At 39.8% G+C, this 19,877-nt stretch overlaps 1 protein-coding gene across 9 annotated transcripts in view; it reads right to left on the minus strand.

The window, feature by feature from the left end:
- SHROOM3 (shroom family member 3) overlaps nucleotides 1-19,877 on the minus strand; it is a 197,804-nt gene that overhangs the window by 63,183 nt on the left and 114,744 nt on the right. For 5 of the 9 annotated variants that reach the window (XM_077143094.1, XM_077143092.1, XM_077143090.1 and 2 more), the window contains exon 2: nucleotides 9,344-9,475. Coding sequence is in view for 4 of the 9 variants with exons in the window: in XM_077143092.1 (XP_076999207.1) it covers nucleotides 9,344-9,475 (132 nt within the window). In the remaining 5 variants the exon portion in view is untranslated. Of the gene's footprint in view, nucleotides 1-4,466; nucleotides 4,984-9,343; nucleotides 9,476-9,562; nucleotides 9,679-19,877 lie in introns of those variants that run through there. The other 4 variants (XM_077143096.1, XM_077143097.1, XM_077143095.1 and 1 more) reach the window with 2 other exon arrangements.

A 19,877-nucleotide genomic window follows, 5' to 3' on the forward strand; every position in this document is an offset into this window, starting at 1 on the left:
AAAATGAAAGAAAAGAGTGAGAAAGAAGGAGACAGAGGGAGAGAGAAAGAGAGAGAGAGACAGGGAGAGAAAGACAAAAAAGAGAGAGACGGAGAGAAAGAGAGCTTTGAAATACTAAAAGCATATTTTAAGTATTCAGATTAATATAAAGAACACCACTGTATTCATCACCAAATTTTATCAAATCTTAATATATTACCCATATTTTTTCTGAATAGGTAATTAAACCATACATTCATCTTGCCCTCTACAGCTAACCACTGTTGTTAATTTTGTTGTGCATCTTTTCTAAAAGTGCTTTGTTATGTAAACACAAGCAAATAGGAATATATGGTCTCATTTCACCCTTTTTACATAAGGAACTAAATGCAATGTTCTGTATGTGGTTTTTCAATACTTAGCAATTCATACTGGAGACCTTTCTATATCAGTACTTTCAGATCTTCCTCATACTTTTTATTTTCTTTTAGCTGTCTACTAGTCCATTGTGTGCACATAATTATATTTATTTAACCAGATCCTTTTTATAAGTGTTTGGTTTCCAGTTTTTTAAATTTTTTATTAGAGAAACTAACAGGTTTCCAGAAAAATCATGCATAAAATACAGGATTCCCATAAACCACCCTATTATTAACACCTTGCATTAACATGGCACATTTTTATAACTGCACTATTAACTATAGTACATAGTTTACATTCGGGCTCAGTGTTTGTGTTGTACAGTTATATGTCCTTGTTTTTAAAATTTTTATTCTAGTAACATATATACAACCTAAAACTTCCCCTTTCAACCCATTCAAATATATAATTCAGTGTTAATTATGTTCACAACGTTGTGCTACATTACCACCATCTCTTTTGCTATTACAAATAATGTGCAATGCATTACCATGTCCACACAGTGATGTCTATAAATGTACATATATTTGCAGAAATTAGCAGAACAGGCTCAAAGGGTTAATGCACTTGTAATTTTGATAGTTATTACAAAATGCTCCTTTCATACTTGAAAGAGGAAACAAACTCAGTATGAACAATCAAATCCACCATACAAGCAATTTTGGAGAGGATTATAATTGCACTTTCTTTAGAACAGAAGAATGGACGATTCCTACTTGAACAACAATACCTCTTTATGCATTTCCTTTTTACAGGAAAATTTTACGCCCCTAATACTGATGACTAAAAGGTACTATTAACAGAAATGAATCCGAATTAACAGTAACTTTTCATTTAAAAGGTCGAATTGCAGCAACTGAAAAACTATGACCAAATCAAGCTGTACTGAGCTGAACTCATAACATTGTTTATCCATAGACCCTGATAGAACTCTTTCTGCAATAAAAAACTGCTCTACTTTGAGATATGGTTTTTAAATGTTCACAGCAGACCGAAGTTCAGAATTTCATCTTTTGAAATACAAAATTTAAAAAAGCCTATAAGCAGACAAAAAGCTCTTATTTTTAAATAAGAGTAGAAAAATCCTATTAACTTTCAAAAAAGGTGTAATATTCCTCTTCAACAGAGCTTTGGCAAAGATTTTGTTTTTGAGAAAGACTTCAGCTCTTTACAACACCTCTGAACTTCTTTTTTCTAAGACTACTTCCCAAGGCCATCCCTTAGACATTTTCGGCTTCCCAAAAAATCTCAAGAGCAAACTTTTCCAAGGCTTTTATAATTGCTACACAAATATCGGTGTATTTCAAAAGTGGTTAAGTGGGTAGAAAGGTATGCATGAGGTAATATAACCCCACAGTGACAGACTGTCCTTTCTGGAAAGATAAGTTCTTTTTAAATGTCACATCCTGATAATATTGCCCGAGGACTTTGGGCTTTGACAACTGAATCATAAGTAAAAATGAAGTCTGCTAACATACAGACATAAGAGTCTAACACCTAAAATTTGCAAAAAAGTTAAAAAACCTGCCTAACATCTCTTTTGCTACTGAATTTATCTCCTTTCCTTCCTCCATTCAGAAAAAATAATTAAACATTAAAATTTTGTGAGTGCCACTCAAACATATTACAGCAAAAGAGAAGGACGGGGGTAGGTGTTTTTAACTTAGTCACCAGTGAGTGATGACACTGAAATGTTCTTTTTCTCAATATTCCCTTCTTTCTCCCATTTCCTCTGCCCCCATTTCTGCCACATATTCGACTCTCCTTCCCACACCCCAACACTCAAACTCAAATTTGACTCAAACACTCTAACATTTATGGTTTACAACAGCATTCAAATTGCCTCTCACTGATCTTCAAACAAACTCAATTACAATAGAATGGAGTAGAATAGAGTAGCATAAACTCTTATCAATAAACAGTCTCTGCTTCTCAACTCTGTTTGGATGCAGCCATTTTAGTTGTTGGAGGAAGAAGGAGGGACTGGTTCCTGCAGATTTCATCAGGTATCAGATATGATGATTTTAGAATTTTCTTCTCTACTGCCTCTCTGTGCTCTAGAATATGTTCCTGGAGTTTAGGCCAGAGAAATCACTTCCATGCTAGTTTCTGGTTGTCTTCTACATACAGACTTCTACAAGCACACACACATAGATCTGAGGAAGTTCAGACAGTTGCAGAAAACTAGAAATACTGTGCATGCTCCTAAACTACCAATGATTTTGAGTGGAGAAGATAATGCCTGGGGAGGGTCCCAGAGGTCCCACTGGTGGAAGTCAGGAGCAGCTTGGAGGGTACAGTGACAGGCATGTGACTTCTTACCAGCCACTCCAGTATACTACATGGGCTGGGGTTGAGAGAGAAAGGGTACCCCACTATCCCCATGAGAAACACTTCATCTTCGATTAAAAACTCATAGAGGATTGTCCTTCAGGGGTCTTAAGGGACTCCAAATACAAATTGAGATATTTCAAATATCAAGCCAATTAATTTCACTAAATTGTCAAAAAAAGAAATTAAATTGCATTTTTCAGGACAAACGAAGAAAGATTTAATTTCTTTGTGAACCCTTACCTTATGGTAATACTTTTTAAATCATTCTATTAAGCAAAAGCAAAAGCAAATACTCCCCTACCCCCACTACCACAAAATCTACAGAAACTGAATTCTCTTTCAGAGTAAGTCTGATGCACTGTTAGTTGTTTTACTCCTCTCTATTTCACTATCTTTCTCTTCATCTTCAAGAATAAGCTGCAAATAAATTAAAGGCAAAAGAAAACAGAGAAAAGGATGGAAAGCATGATGTTTAGTAAAAAACATAAAGATGATTAAAAAGAAAAAAAATCTATGTTTTAAAATAATCATACTGGAAAAGAATTATGTATTAAAATAAAGTTTCCAAATATCAATGGAACCTAATTTAAAAGAACAGTGAAAACTTTACAGCAGAGCAGCTGAAAATGTAGAAAATTTTAAGAGCACTTGCTCCACCTGCTCAGTTACTACCTAGAATATTTCCAAAATAAATTTTTCAAAAGGAGTTTAACCAACGCAACCACCCACACATAACCTGACACTGCTGGGGGAGAACGTAAGAAAACTCAGAAGAATGCTCTCTCTTATTCACTTTCTAATGAAACAATGCAAAATAAAACTTGAAAAACCAGCCCTATGATCCCTTCTCTCCATATGAGTGTATTTTATAATATAAGCATTCATATTTTCTTTCTCCCTTTTTAAAGTATAATAATGACAAATGCCTGCAATAATAAAACATTCAAGTCAGCTTGAGCTCTCAACATCCCCAGACTGTTGCGTCTACCTCTTCTTTTCCATATCATACTTTCTTTTAAGAAGTAAAAGTATCCCTAGAAGCAAGAATTGGCATTAAGCCTGACTCTGAACAAAAATTTCTAATCAAGATTACGTAAGAAAAGGATAAAAGCTGAATTCAAATTATTATGAATAAGGGAAAACATAAGGAAGTATTTAAACCTTCCTTGCAATGGTGTTATATAATATACAGTTGGCAATCTCAATAATCAATCCTTCGTCTCCTGCATATAATCTTAAAACTGAATGGAGAAGACGTTACCTTACTTTATACAAATGTTAGCAATATGAACAAAGAGGGACTTGGCTACCAGTATGTAAGGTATGTACCCATTCACAGCAAGAAACAGAAATAGCTACCGCTACCCTGCAATCCCTGAGGAAAATGGGGAAGCAAAACCATCAAGTACACAACACAAATAATTTGTCAATGTGAATGGGAGAAAAAGCCATTCTATTTACATACATTATATGAAATATGACGACTGTGTAAATGAGAGAAAATGATGGAACTCTCCCAAATAGCAAAATTAATAGTACACTGAATCATGTGAGGTGCTCAGATAACGAGACTGTTCCTGACAATTAAGTGAAACATTTAAACTTAACACATCATTATTTTACTTTATAAGCAGATATGGTACAACATAAAAAAAGATACCTGTTAAAGGCTCATTAGTTGAGAATCCTGCAATGAGAGCTTCTGAATCTCATCCACATAGTACTGGACTTACCTTGCAACAAATAGAAACATCCTAGATAGAAACCCTTTGGCCACTTGGACATCATATTCAGATTTGGGGTAAAAAGCCATTTCGCACTGTTTCTGTTCTTTCCTGGGTTGCCAAAGCTTACCAATAATTCCATATGCCTCCAGCTAGACAGACTGAGCTGCCCTAAACTCACTAAGCTCAGTCAGTGCAAGTAGGAGGGACTCATTTCCAGTCACCCTGCAAATGGGCCAATTAAAATTCAATTTCTGCTTTAGAAGAGAGAAGAGAAGGTGACTCTCAGCAGCTTTTCCTGAGCAGCACTATTATCTTGGACAATACCTGAAGCTTAGAAATACCAGACTTCTATTTTTGGGCAGGAGGAGGGAACCCAGGAAAATGATCTGTTGTTAAAATGCATCAAACTGAAATTAAGAAATTTCCTTAAATGATCCTCTCTGTAACACAGCCATGCTCCTCCACGTGTAAAATGTCACTGTATGCAAAAGTGTGTGTTAATTGTTCAAGCTTTCACAGTTTGGGAGGCATATTTCTAGTCCCAAATGAGGAACTAAAACAATCAATCTGACTGTTGTCTACTTAACAATCTGTTGTCTACTTAACTTGTAATGAGTGATGACTTTTGTTTCAGTTAAACAAGTATCAGAGGCCTATTGAGGCAGCAGTTCTATTTAAATAACTAACTGTGGCTATAAACCTAGAGACTTTCTAGGCACACCTTCCTGAGAACATGAAGTCAAAAGCATGGGGACAGGACCTGTTGCCAAAGGAAGTAGAGAGTGCCAGCTGAACTAGCCTTGCTGCTCATCTGAGGATGAATTAGGAGTCAAACCACACATTTCTACTATTCATTCATCTTTATTTACTTTGCAGTGCACATAACATATCACCATGTTTGAGCGGATGCTTAATAATTAGATAAGATAGTTATTATAATGACGGTGGTGATTGGTGGTAGAGGGTGAGGAAGGAATGGGAAGTTTCAGGTAGGAAGCACTGAATTAGAAAATTTTGAGTTTTAAGCTAGAACATTTTGTCTTCTTTAACAACTCATTGAACTACTGCAGCCCAAGGCTTGACAAATAAATTAGACCATAAAAATTCCCACTGGCAAGTTGGATAAGAGAAAATTTAGGGATCTAAGCAGGAAGGAAGGCTACTAGAACATAAGTCAGCAATTTCAGGTACTTTGCTCCAATATACCATAAATTAAAAAGGGATATCTATATAATGCATAAGAATTACCTCCAGGATAACTTCTTGACTCTGTTTGAAATCTCTCAGTCACTGAAACTTTATCTTGTCTCATTTCTCTCTTCCTTCTTGGTCAAGAAGGGTTTCACATTCCCTTGATGCCAAGTCCCAGCTCATTCTGGGATTTCTGTCCTAAGTTGTCAAGTAGATTTTAGACCTGGAAGTCATGTCCCACGTAGGGGAGAAGGCAGTGAGTTTACCTGCTGACTTGGCTCAGAGAGAGAGGCCACATCTGAACAAAGAAAGAGGTTCTGGGGGGTGTGACTTTTAGGCAGAATTTTAAGAAGGCTTAGCCTATCCTTTGTAGGAATAAATTTCACGGGGTGAACCCCAAGATTGAGGGTTCGGCCTATTGATTTGGTTGTTCCCATGGCTTGCAAGAATATCAGGAATTCTCCAAATGGGGAAGTTGAATATTTCCTCCTTTCTCTCCAGTCCCCCAAGGGAACTTTCCAAATACTTCTTTATTCATTGCTCAAATTACTCTGGGATATATCGGGGCATCACATTAACTTGGACAAAGCCAATAAAATCTCATGCCCTATTCAAGATTCCATGTACTTATGGTGTTCAATTAAATTGACCACACAAGTTCAATTAGGAAATACACTACTCAAAATATAAATTTCGCACCACATAAATATCTGTCCCTTTGGTCTCGCATAGAAGTTTTAAAATATAGACAATATTATCCTTTACCCTGTATTCTGATTTACCTTAGCCCTATCCAGATCAGCTTCATTCATATCTCTACTGAAAGTCTGATCACTTTTTCAACTTTTTAAACAGTTCCTATATAGGGTACTGCTGATTTTCATATCTTTCAGCTCTAACTTTGAGTATCAGATGTTACAAAAATACTTGAAGTTTCCGGGAATGACCAGATTATAAACAAAGAGCGCAGTATCGCAGAATTTAGAAATAACACTTACAAGTTGTAAATAGATGTGACTGCTGTAAGCGCTTACAATCTAGGACTCTTTACAGCAGGTCCCAACTGCATAACCCATGCTCTTGACTTCTGTTCACCGATCTTTTATATTACAGTTAGTTCATATGATTGAAGCATGATAATATTTGTCCTTTGTTCCTGATATTTCATTCAACATATAGTCCTTAAGTTTCATTCACCTAGTTGTATGCCTCACAACTTTTATTCCTTCTTACTGCTGCTCTGTAGACCATTTTACCTATACACCATAGTACCCCCTTCCATTCCTCAGTCCTTATACCCTTAGGGCACCGTTAGCCACTGCGGTTTTCAAACATTGGCTCCAGAGACACCAGTTCTGCAAATGTCCATTTGTGTCTCCACACTCAGTTCCCCCAGTATATACTGAGCAACAAACGTGGTTTCAGGATCATATGGTAACCTTACCTGTAGCCTCCTATGGAACCAACACCATGCTCTTCCAAAGGGCTGTACCTCTCAATTTCCCTACCGACAGTGAATAGGTACATCTTTCTCGGCATTTTCTCTACTACTCGTCTCTCTCTGTTCATTTTTTTTTTTCTTAAGTTAAAGATGCCAAATGCATAACCTTTTACTTTCATTAAAATTATGATTAGACTGGATACAAAAACTCAGAAATGGACAGCACAATACTACCTAACTGTAATGTAATTATGTTAAAACACTGAATGAAGCTGCATGTGAGAATGATAGAGGGAGGAGGGCTGGGGATATAAATGAAATCAGAAAGAAAGATAGATATTAAAGATCGAGATGGTAGAATCTAGGAATGCCTAGAGTGTATAATAATAGTGAAATGTACAAAGTACAAATTTTAAAAATATTTTTGCATGAGGAAGAACAAAGGAATGTCATTATTGCAGGGTACTGAAAATAGATGGTAATTAATATTTTAAAATGTCACCTTCTGTGTGAGACTAAAGCAAAAAATGTTTATTAGCTACAAAATTTATATTTTGACTAGTGCATTTCCTAATATAACTTATGTAGATACTTTGATTGAATGCCATAAGTACTTGGAATCTGAGGTAGGACATGAGATTTTGCTGGTTTATCCAGAGTGATGCCCCGATGAATTCCAGTGTGATTCGATCAGTGAGTGTAAAAGTATCTGCAAAGCCCCCTTCAGGGAGTGGTGGGAACGGGGAGAAATTCAACTTCCCCAAGATGAATTCTTGATATTCTCACAAGCAGTGCGGACAACCAAAGCTATAGGCAGAGCCCCCAGTCTTGGGGTTTGTTCATATGAAACTTAACCCCGCAAAGGATAGGTCAAGTCTACTTTAAATTTAGGCCTAAGAGTCACCCCCAAGAGAGCCTCTTTTGTTGCTCAGATGTGGCTCCTCTCTCCAGCCAACACAACGAGCAGTCTCACCACCCTACCCCTCTCTACGTGGGACATGACTCCCAGGGGTGTGGACCTTCCTGGCAACGTGGGACAGAGATCTTGGAATGAGCTGAGACTCAGCATCAAGGGATTGAGAAAAACCCTAGAATGAGTTGAGACTTAGCATCAAGGGATTGAGAAAACCTTCTCGACCAAAACGGTGAAGAGTGAAATGAGACAAAGTGTCATTTTGTCGAGAGGTTATCCTGGAGGTTATTCTTATGTATCAAGTAGATATCATCTTGTTATTCAAGATGCAATGGAGAGGCTGGAGGGAACTGCCTGAAAATGTAGAGCTGGGTTCCAGTAGCCATGTTTCTTGAGGATGATTGAATAATGATACAGCTGTCACAATGTGACTGTGTGATTGCGAAAACCTTGCATCTGATGCTCCTTTTATCTACCATATCAACAGACGAGTAGAACATATGGAATAAAAATAAACAATAGGGGGAACAAATGCTAAAATAAATTTAGTTTAAATGCTAGTGATCAATGAAAGCAAGGGGTAAGGGGTATGGTAGGTATAATCTTTTTTTTGTTTGTTTCCTGTGTTTGTTTTATTTCTTTTTCTATTGTCTTTTTATTTCTTTTTCTGAATTAATGCAAATGTTCTAAGAAATGATGAATATGCAACCAAGTGATGATATTGTGAATTACTGACTATGTATGTTGTTTTATTTTGTTTCTTTTTTTAATTAACAAATAAATTTTTTTTAAAATAAAAAAATAAATGAGGTGGTGCATGCAAAGCCCCGGCACACAACCTAGCTACATGTAGGAAGCACTCATGTTACGTTCACTTGGCTAATCTGACTTCCCCAGATGAATAACTGCACATTTTTGATACGCTGACATTAGACTCTCAGGACATTCTTCAATCCGAGACATCGAGAGAAGTTTTAAGTGAAGATCAATTCAAAGATGAATAAGCTTTGTTGTACAATTTAATACATCGGTCGTTTCCAAAGTACAAAACACTGGCTTATAGCTTGGAATGTTTTATAATTACAGTTTTTAAAAAAGATATTTGAATCAAATGATTTGAGTGACCTTCCAGGAAGTTTAAGGTTCTTGAGAACCTAATTCGAAAACTGCCATCAGGATCACTGTCTTCCTGAAGTCTGACCTTAGCCGACGTCTTAGCTCTCCCCTCCTTACCGCTCTCTCACCAGCCTGTATCTTGGCCATCCTTACCCTCGATTCCCTCTTTCACAGCCCAATCCCTTTTCTGAACCACTCAGGACTGACCCCTGGGCCTCTTACCTGTGCTTCAGTCGAAGTTTAGCTCCACCCGACCTTGCAGCTTTCCTGTGCTGGGGGTCAGACGTGAGGTGCGCTGGGCTGACGGAGTTAGAGGTGGCAGTGTTTGCATGGCTCCGGTCTGCACACACATCTCTGACAAAAAGAGGAAAACAAGAAGCTGAGTTTGATGGTGTTCTTGGGCACAAAGGAATATAACAAGAAAAACGGATGAAAATTTACCCTGGAGCTAGAGCAAAGTAGCAGTGCTAAGTGCAGAGTTCAAAGACCGCTGAGGTGTCTGCTTTGAGAAAGGACTGTCCAGTACCGAGGATCTTCATCTTTCCCTATCTGTGTTCCTGTAAAGCAATCAAGTGTATTTCTCAAGCTTATGAAACCCAGATTTTTCCAATCAAGGAGGAAAAGAGATACATGGACTATGATGAAAGTAAATCCCCTATAATTCAGCATCCATCTGTACATAAGTAAAAACTTGGACTCACTATCAAACAAGGTGGCCACCTTGAAACAAGTCACTGCTGCCTCACTCATCAACTCCCTATCTTCAAAAATTTCCCTGAAGGAGCGTGATCTCTAAGTCTAACAACCCTTGTTCTATTCAGTGGGTGGCAGCTCAGAGCAGATGCCAACTTGTGAGTGTGAGCTCTTTCAGATGGTTTAGATTCCACTGTGCTGGGAGGCAAGCCTTTTGTGCATCTATTTAAATCACCCCCACCCCAGCCCCCAGTCCCTAGCACCATTCCCATAACTGTTTTCCTCCATACTCCCAGGGAGTCAGAGAAAAAATTTAAGCCCTGCATTGTCAATACGTTCCACCACAGGAACAGGCGTCTTTCTTCTTAGTAAAGTCTTGCGTCCCAAATTTCCAAACTCCCCAACTGCACCCTCAACTCCTCCTCTTCACTGGAATGTCCCCTGCATCATTCTTTGAAATGGGCTTTGTCATCATTCCTTGTTGGGTACCTTGCTGGGTGCCATTGGTATGTTTTCAAACTGGGGCATGGAGGAACTTTCTAAGCCTCTGAGGGCCGCTGGTGGGCCCCCCAAAAGAGGAATCTGTCTAGAAGAAAACGGTATAATGATGTACTTTTACAATGTGACAGTGTGACTGTGAAAACCTTGTGCCTGATGCTCCCTTTATCCAGGGTATGGACAGATGAGTAAAAGCAAGCAGAAAAATAAATAAATAATGGGGGGGGAGGGGAGATAAGGGGTAAAAAAAATTGGGTAGATTGCAACACTAATGAGCAATAGGAAGGGAGGGTATAAGAAGGGAGGTCTTTTTATTTCCTTTTCTGAAGTGAGGCAAATGTCCTAAAAACGTTCATGGTGATGAATATAACAATTATGTGAGGATATTGTGAGCCACTGACTGTACACTGTGGATGGACTATACAGTATACGAAGATCTCTCAATAAAAATATTTTAAAAAAAGAGAGAGAGAGAAACCTGGAGAAGTACAATGAGTGCAGTTCCTCCCCTGCACAGGACTTGGCTGAGAAGGGAGAGGATTACGGAGAGATGGTTAAATAAGCCCCATCCATCTGGCCTTATATTTCCTGGAACATACAATGGAAGTGAAAGAGCATTCTTTCTTAAATCCTAAGGCAAATATAAAACATTTCTTCTGGTTTCAGGGGTTGGTGGGGAGATGATTAGAGAGTCTGCAGAGAGTTCCCATCTCTAAGGTAAACTTTTCATCTGCACTTTAGTTGTAATCTGAACACCTCTTCCTCCCACTCTGCACTTTACTATTTTCACCAAATTTAGATTCCTAGACTTGAAATCTGAACTGAATAACATGGAAGAAGTAAATTGTGAGTCTCCAGCTCCTCAAGTAAAGTAAAAATCAGAGACTGTGCACTTAGGGGCTAGCGGCAGGGCTCTAGAATTAGCTTCCAAGTTTGCGTCCTGGTTCTACCCCCTGACCAGCTCTGTGACTTTGACCTCTCTGTATCTTGGTTCTCCCATCTGTGAAATGGGTGCAGAAGAACAACCTCTTTCATGAGGTTGTTGAGAAATAAAATAATTCAGATAGTGCACTTAGAACAGAGCCTGACCTATTCAAAATCGTCCAACTGGCTGCCATTATGATACCTATCTTGTAGAACTGCTATAGTTTCTAGATAATCTATATTATTCGTCTAGCACGCTGTTTACACATATGTGTTTAATAAACTTTTTATTATTGTCATGGTATATGTCCTTGATTTTGGAGCTCCTTTCAGCTAAGATGTTATCCAAAATAGCTGCAACTAAAAAGAATAATATATATTGGGAAGAACAGAAAGAAGAGCCTTAGCTAGAGAATTAATATGACTAAGCCTTTTGTAGAACCTATTGGGTAGTCCCCAATTAGGACTACATGAGAACCCTCGAGACACCAACTCCCCATTTGGCTTAAATACAGGCAGAAAGTGGATTTAAAGTTATCTGATGATCAAATACACGAATATAAAGACTACCTGAGTGTAAATGCATACCCTAACATCATCCATTGTACAGTCTATTCTGTCATTCATTTCTTTTCAGATGAATATTAAAAGACAATCTTCTTTGGAAATTTACTGCTTTTTTGTATTTATGTTATATTTCACAATTAAAAAAAAAAAAAAGACCTGGCTGGAACGTTCACAGAGCGTTTGCGGGTGTGGCATTTTAATAACTTCCTTGTTCGGGGCCTAAACCACAATTTTTGCTTCTGTCCTTTCTGCACTATGGCTTAAACTCTGGATGCTGAGCTCTCTTCTCTTTCCTCTCTGATTCTCCCTTCCTAGGAGGTACTGGTAGTTGGAATGTCCAGGGGCACAGGCTCTTTCAGTGAAGGGCTGGCTGGAAGAGGATGCAAATGCGAAAGAAACGGAGGCACAAGAACAGTAGCTCTCACCCCTTTAAGTATTTTAAATGCATGATTCCTTCTTAGGAGCACAAAAACCAGCACCCAGCACTGCCCTCTTTAGCCATGTGTCATCAAATGACCACCCGAGGTTAGCGCCAGGTACGAAAGTTCAGGAAACCCATGCTGACTGCCCCTTCTGCCCCTGCAGAAGTTACACTGCAGCCTCCCTGCAAATCCCCACCTACTTAGACAGGCTGTCTCAGGAGACCAGACAGAGGCCTGGAGACCTGAGTAGGCTGTCTGGCAGGTACTACATGAATCAGGAAACAGGCTGGAGGCTGGAAGAAGCACCAGCACCCAGAGTGTACTTTTTCTGCCTACAACTCTTTCTAGAATAATCTGGACAACAAATTTTCAAATTCATAGGTCCTAATGAAAAGAAATCCCATGATGAGTCTAGGCAGAAAAGAGTCCTGAAATGAGTGTGGGGAGGTTAGTCATCACAAAGACTTGTACCCTGGAATGGTCACTTTGCCCCTCTGTCCCTCTGCCAGTTACCTTATCTGGATATTGAACTCATGTTGCCTCTGGAATGCACATTTTTCCACCCACCTCATGTTACTACGCTACCTATCTCACAACAGACTGGAATCAATAAAGTCTGCAATGTGCTTTGATCTCATGAGGTAATGGGGCAGTACCACTGCCAGATTATTTCAAGTCTTTCCTACAGAAGGATACAAGTGCTTTCCCATATGTCAGGAGGCAACTTCACTATGAAGAATTTCATGGTTTTTTTTAACCCCCAGTTTTCCAGCTGGGCAAACTGAGATACAGACAAGTTATGCATCTTGGCTCAAACACATGAGATCATATTCAAAAGGGACTAAAATCACTGACAACCACTCACTATTCTTCCCTTCAGTTTAATACCTTTAAGAATTTCCAGCGTTTGCCACAAATTCTATAGACCTTGGAACTACCGACCCTGGTGTATTAACAGGCTGGAGAATGGTGATGATGGGGCCATTAATTAAACATGCTACCAAATGAGCTGATTTTAATGTACCAAAGGTACATTATTTCACTTAAAGAAACCCAAAGATACACCATAGACGCCCTTAAATCAATGAAACAGTTTCACGTAAAAAAAAAAAAAAAATCCTGGAATAAACCATGTGGCTTCCCAGCTCCAGCGGTCTACACCCAGGCCCCTGAAGGAACAACCCTCTCCCGGCCTATTCACACTCATTCAGGCTTCAGTCCGGACATCGCTTTCCCTGGGCAGTCTTTCCTAACTGCAAGTCGGGGTGAGGTGGGGTCCCCCCATCTGCAGAGCGGCCCACGGGTGCAGTGCGCATATCAGAGTGCAATAACCCACACTGCCTTCCAACTGCCTGTTTGCCGGACCCACTCCTCCACAGCAGGCTCTGCAAAGGCGGGCAGCCCTGTCTGGGGGCCTGGCACAGAAGGGTTGCTTGATAAATATTTGTTGAATGAAGTACTGCTAAATGTTCAACAGATCTGTAATTTTTCATATTCAACTGAACTGTAACTGTCCTTCTCTGCGAGATCCTTTTAATTTACTAGTTAACTTCTAGGCAAAACTAATGGGACATAGTTTAGGGCTGTTTCGTATGGTTGTATCTTGCTGTTCTCCAGTCTCAAGATCACAACTTCCTAAGAATAATGATATAGAAATGAAAGCTAACTTGCGAAAGTTTAACAGGGACTGAAAAAATTATTGTGAGCCATGACCCCAGTATCATCTTTCTTCCCAAGATAATTAAGAAACAAGAAAGCCAGGTCAACCATCTACATATTTCTATATCCTACGATAAGCACATTCATATTTTCTCTCTTCCCCTCATCCTGCAAATATTTGAAAATCCTGCTTTACTATGTGGTATTTTAATATAGTCATTAACTGCCTTCTGAACTGAGTTTCAACCATCATAGGAAGAAAAAGTACTGGGTCGTTATGTTGTGGCTCTTGCAAACACTAAAGAAAATAGGAGAAAGGCTGGAGAAGCTGGAGTAAAAGATATAAAGAGCCGAGCCTATTAAAATGGTCTCTCTAGATCCCTTTACTTCCTGATTTCTATTGAGTTTCTACTTTGTCCTCAAAAAGGGGAAGAAAGAAAAAGGAGTCATGTCTGCCTGGCATGGACTGTTACAATCTTAGGGAAGTGTTAGGTTTTATTTGTTTGAATCAGCACTTTCTTCCTTTTTGTGGTTTTTCTCATTAGGGAAGAATTTCCTCACTGGTCTCCCCACTTTTACTCCTGTCTGCCTCCAATCTACCCAGAAGCCTGCACAATTTAAAACATGCATGGATCACACCATTCCCTAATAAAACCCTCCCACAGCCGCTAACTTGGCCTGCAGGGTCTCCTGTGGCCTGGCTCCTACCCACTGTTGAACTTCACCCCATATTATGCTCCTCTCAATACTCTTCTTAAGTTGCCCAAACACACCAAGCTCTTTGCTTTTACACATGCTGTGGAATATTCTTCCTCCCCACCCTTCACTTGGCTGGTTACTCCTCAGCTTTTGGCTGACCTTCACCCCCTCAGAGAACACCCTAATACAAATATCCTCTTCCCTGGCACCTGATCTTTTCCTTCATTGTACTTATCACAGCATGTTTGACTTGCATATTGTATGCTTCCTCTATCAGAGAGTAAGCTCACTGAGGTCAGAGTCCATGCCTGGGCTTTTCTTCAGTGTTTTTCCAAACCACTAACCATCAGCACAAGCACAGTGAGCATGCTCATAGTAGGCAAACAATACACACTTGTTGAATGAAGCAAAGGAGGCTGTAAAGGGAATAATTGTGTGATCCATTCAAAGTGGAGCTCTATGCCCTCAAACTCCCGATCACTTCCTAGAAAAAGATATGAGGCAATTTCTCTGGTCCAACCCACTAGCAGCAGGCTACCACAGAGGGGAGGGGACCACAGTGTTAGGAGACTGTGGCCGAGCCCTTGGACAAACAGCTGGCACGGCTCAGCACAGTTTTGCTGCCCTATGTTTTGAAGTAGTCAGATGCTTTCGGTAAAGTAAACGCAAGTACATTCATACAGGGCCAAGTTCTTTGTCCCTGTATGAATTCTTTTGGATTTATGCTGGGAGCATATGTCGTTTTCCTGCACCCTGTATATTAACAGTGGCACTCTTGGTTTCCAGGTTTGTTTGTTTGTTTTCTTTACTCTGCTCTGTGTTCTTCATGCACAGATCTGGCCTTATCATCACCTCTCTATCCAGTCATCTAGTGTCTATACCAACAGCCTCCCTGGCACTTTCCCCTTCAGTCTCTAGAGTCTGAGAAGGCCTGGTCTGGAAGCTCCCTCAGTGTCTGAAGGAAGACTTTAAGAACTGACACCCTGGGGTACAGATTTCTGTTCTTAGTCAAACATAGCGCTCTTCATTTTACTGAAGACTGATGCCCTTTCTTTACAAGGCCTTCTTGGTCCTGTTACTGATCTTTTGGTGCCTATATATTTGGGACAACCTTCTGGATCACTGTTCCTTCATTACTCTCTCTCTTTCTTCTCTTTGCTTCTTTTGTCATTATTGACCATATAGGAAGCTCACTCTGAATTCTGCAGGTCTGTTCCTGTCTGGTGTTTTCCATCATAGGTGCATCAATACTTGCACTTAAAGACCTCTCTGGTCTTTCTGCTCCCCTACCTTGGTCCAGCAGCTTGGTTTATCACACAAGGGCTCCACATATCCCTTCAGCCATGCATAGATAAGCTTTCTATGTCTCAGACCTGTGTCCATTTGTAACTTCTGCTGCTATATTTTTTCACTTAAATTTCTTCTGAAACCTCCCCAAATTGATCCATGTGTACAATTTTTACTATTGGCATTCAACATATTTCTGATTCTCTCAGCAATTGCTGAAAACAGAGGACAAAGCATGATTCCTGAGTAACCAATATCAGATAGAAGCAGAAAATGCTTCCTGAGAAAATTCAGCCTCTGCCTTCCCTCTGGGGATATTAATAGGCTAGTGCTCCTGAGGAGCCATGCAAATCTCTACAGCAAACCACCATAACTTCTTACCTTAATATCACACATGACAGTCTATAAAGCACTTTCCAATACATTATTCTATTTGATACTCATAATAATCCTAAAGACTAAGTAAAGCAAGTATTATCTATCCTCATTTAATAGATGCACATACAGCCTCATGAAGGGACAGTGGCTTGCTCAAAGTCATGTCTTGTGAGCTATACCACTGGCACTTGAACCCAGGGCTTCTACCTCTCTTATACTTTCTCTCGTACTTCATGTTGCCTAAAAGTCCATTGGCACAGGTAGGAAACATTTATTACCGAAAGCTTCTTTAAAGGGAAAACTTCAGAGAAAAGTGGAAAGTTCTTGGAACTCAGAGGGGCTCCTCTATTCCAAGCCCAATTGTCCATAACGGCTGAAATGGTGAGGCCAGATTTTGATGGTTCCCTCTGCATCCCCACTACCTGAACTAACACTAGTCACACAGGGTGAATTGGGATTTAGATGCAGGACATACCAAAATTGATACTTCATGCTGAAACCCAGAACCTAGTCACTTCAATACCCAGTTCACTCACTCATCCACTCATTCATTCAACAATTACTCAGGAAAAGCATGGACCACACATTGGATTTGGCACTAGGGTTGCAAAGGGGAAAAACAGACGTGCTCCTTCTTTCTGCGGAACGCATAGAATAATGGGCTGCGAGCAATCAAATAACCATACAAATATATAATTGCGAACTATAAGTGCTAAATAGACAAAGTGTATGAGAATATAAGAGAGTGGTCCACATTCAGCATTGTTTCCTCTTCTTTTCATTCATTCTTTTATATTCTCAGTATATGTGCCACCCCCTCTCTACTCAGTCATATGTCTCATTGAGGGCAGCTTTCAAAGCGCCAGTCCCAGGATCCACAACTACTTTTATGGGTACTCTGAGCTGGGCCCGGTGCTAAACTATTACCTTTACAGCTCACTGTAATCTTCATACCCAATGTGTAAGGCATGAGCTTCCATGCTATTATCATCTTTATTTTACAGATGAGGAAACTGAGACTCAGAGAGGCAACAGAAGTTGCCCAACTCTAATTGACTGAACAAGGGCTGAAACCAGATCTGGCGGATGACAAAGCCTCTGCTCTTAACCATTATGCAAGAGTCTTAATCTTTTTTTAGTTTCTCTTTCCTTCCTTGAACCTAGTATGGTGCTCTTCCCAGAACTGATGCCAATAAATATTTAACAAAAATTGTACTGAGTAGACACTAGGCCAGATTTGTGGTGTGTGCCCTATATTTGCCTCCCCTATTTCATCTGCATGAGAATAGCTGTCTCCCCAAACTCTGTATTGATATTCTGCCTGGACCAGATCAGTGTGGGTGTCAGTGTGCTAGGGCGGGTGGGGAGGAGGGCACAGAATGGAACCTGACTAACAACCTTACCTTCAGCACAGGAAACATTCCCGACATCCTGCATCATTAGATTCTCATGGAAGGGTAAGGCTGGGGCCAAAAAGAGCATGCCCCAACCCAAAGCCCTCTGACAAAGCCTCTCACAGACAATGCTACATGGTGTGGTACTGCTAATGATCTCTAGGAAAGCATCCTGGAAAAGATTTATCTGTGATAAGAGAAGTAAGACAGAGAGAACAAAGTGCAAAATAGTGGAAATAAATCAGGAAAAGCAGATTCAGTAATAATTTCTCCTTTATTTCCACAAAATGCATGTTAGGAAAAACAGAGTTTGGATGGTTTCAGAAAGAGGAGTTTTGGATGCCATAAAACGTCTCTCTCTCTCTCTCTCTCTCTCTCTCTCTATATATATATATATATATATATGCACTATCACAAGTGGAAATGGTACTGGATCAACAGGCAGGAAACCTAGGCCAGGTCCTCTCTGTATAGCTATGGGCAAGTCACTTGAATGTTTTCAACTTCTATTTTCTCATATATAAAGTGAGAAGGTTGTACAGATGACCTTTAACAGTCTATAAACCAACTGGAAAAAGGCATAAATGACAAATTCTGAGTGACAGAACAGACTCTCCAAGTACCTGTATCAATGAGTGATGAGCAGTTTCTACATATAGGCTCCAAGTTGGCATCTCTGTGGAATAATAATGGATAGTTTCTGATCTCCAGTCTCATTGGAGAGACATACACAAAGCCCAACCAACCGAGGTTTCAATCTGATCTCTTTTGGTTACTGACCACTAGTCTGAGCCTCTGGACCTTATTGATGAGCCTGGCACATGGTAACCACTGCACGAGGGACGCTATTACCACTGAACCATAATGGTCCATGTGAGAGGAATGAATGTGGGAAGTCACCCAAGAGTGTGATAGGCAATGACAGCTTCTATAATTCCTTAAGAGGGGAAACTGCAAATGTCAAGCATTTGGGGAGACATATAAATATTTAACTCCAAGGTCGTGCTTGTTTTGCATAAGTGAACAGGAAATAAGGGGCACTGCCTGGGCTCCTTCATGACCCCGTGACTGCTGTTACGAAATGGTTCCTCAGGTGTCAGAGAGACAGATTTAGTCTGAGGAGTTATTCTAGAGGCTGGATCTTGGTAGATGGAGTTTCAGGCACTAGAGAAGGGATGGCATGTTAATGAACATATTTCTACAGCTGTTTTAAAAACATAATCAGTTTGGATCGTTATTTGAGCCCAGCAAGTCCTTCCCAGCTCAGGTTCTAGGATGAGAGACCCCTCCCCTTTTGTAGGCAGGAGGTAGAGGGACTCTGGCTCTGGAAGGACCCTGGGGTTCCCAAGTAGACTGAGAGGCAGGATTTCTCTCACCCATCTGCATGCAAATAAGTTGCTCCCACCCTAAACTCATCTAAATTAGTGGGGTGGTCATTACAAATGTAAATGGAGATTGTCATTCATTTGGGGAAAATAGGTCCCTTGCTAAATTTGGCGTCAGCTGAGGAATCTTAGCAAAAATGAACTCACTCCCTTGTTTGTGAGGGAGGCCTAATCCTCACTTTGCCCAAGAGGATTATTGGGACTTAGAAAGAAGCTCACATGCACTTTTTTTTTTAAGCTTGTGCCAACTGCATTTGTGTCCACAATATCCAAGATTCATTCTACTTTTTAGAGTAAATAATAGACCTTCCATGCTATTTAAATGCCTCCAAATTTCAAATCTAAACATTCCCAAACTTTACTATCACCCAAAGCAGGATTCTCTTTCTCCTCTAAGCTTTGCCTCAGCTGTTGCTTTATAGTCTTCATAAGCAGTTTCTATGGAAGGCCAGGTACCAAAATGAAGCCAATTTATTGAAAAAGGAATGAGTCTGCAGTTTACAGTACACCTTTCAAGGTGTTCATAACTATGATATACAGATCGATCGGCGAAATTTCTACTTATTTCCATCATTTGTCTTTCCTTTGGTTATAACAGGGTTAGTGTAATATAGGCTTGAGTTTTCCTTTTCTTTTGTTGTTATTGTTTTCTTGTTAAATACTGCAAGTCCCTCCCTCCAATACTATCCTATCCTCCCCAGGGGAGACTCTGAACCCATTGATACATATAATACAAAGTTCTACTGATAAAATCTGCCTTTATTTTAGCATGGCATTCTCAAAACATCATTTAAAAATATTACAATCGGCACCTGTATTGGGCTATGTGGTTTACAAAGGATTTTTACAC

The sequence above is a fragment of the Tamandua tetradactyla genome, chromosome 24 (assembly GCF_023851605.1).
Source record: "Tamandua tetradactyla isolate mTamTet1 chromosome 24, mTamTet1.pri, whole genome shotgun sequence".
Taxonomy (NCBI): Eukaryota; Metazoa; Chordata; class Mammalia; order Pilosa; family Myrmecophagidae; genus Tamandua; species Tamandua tetradactyla.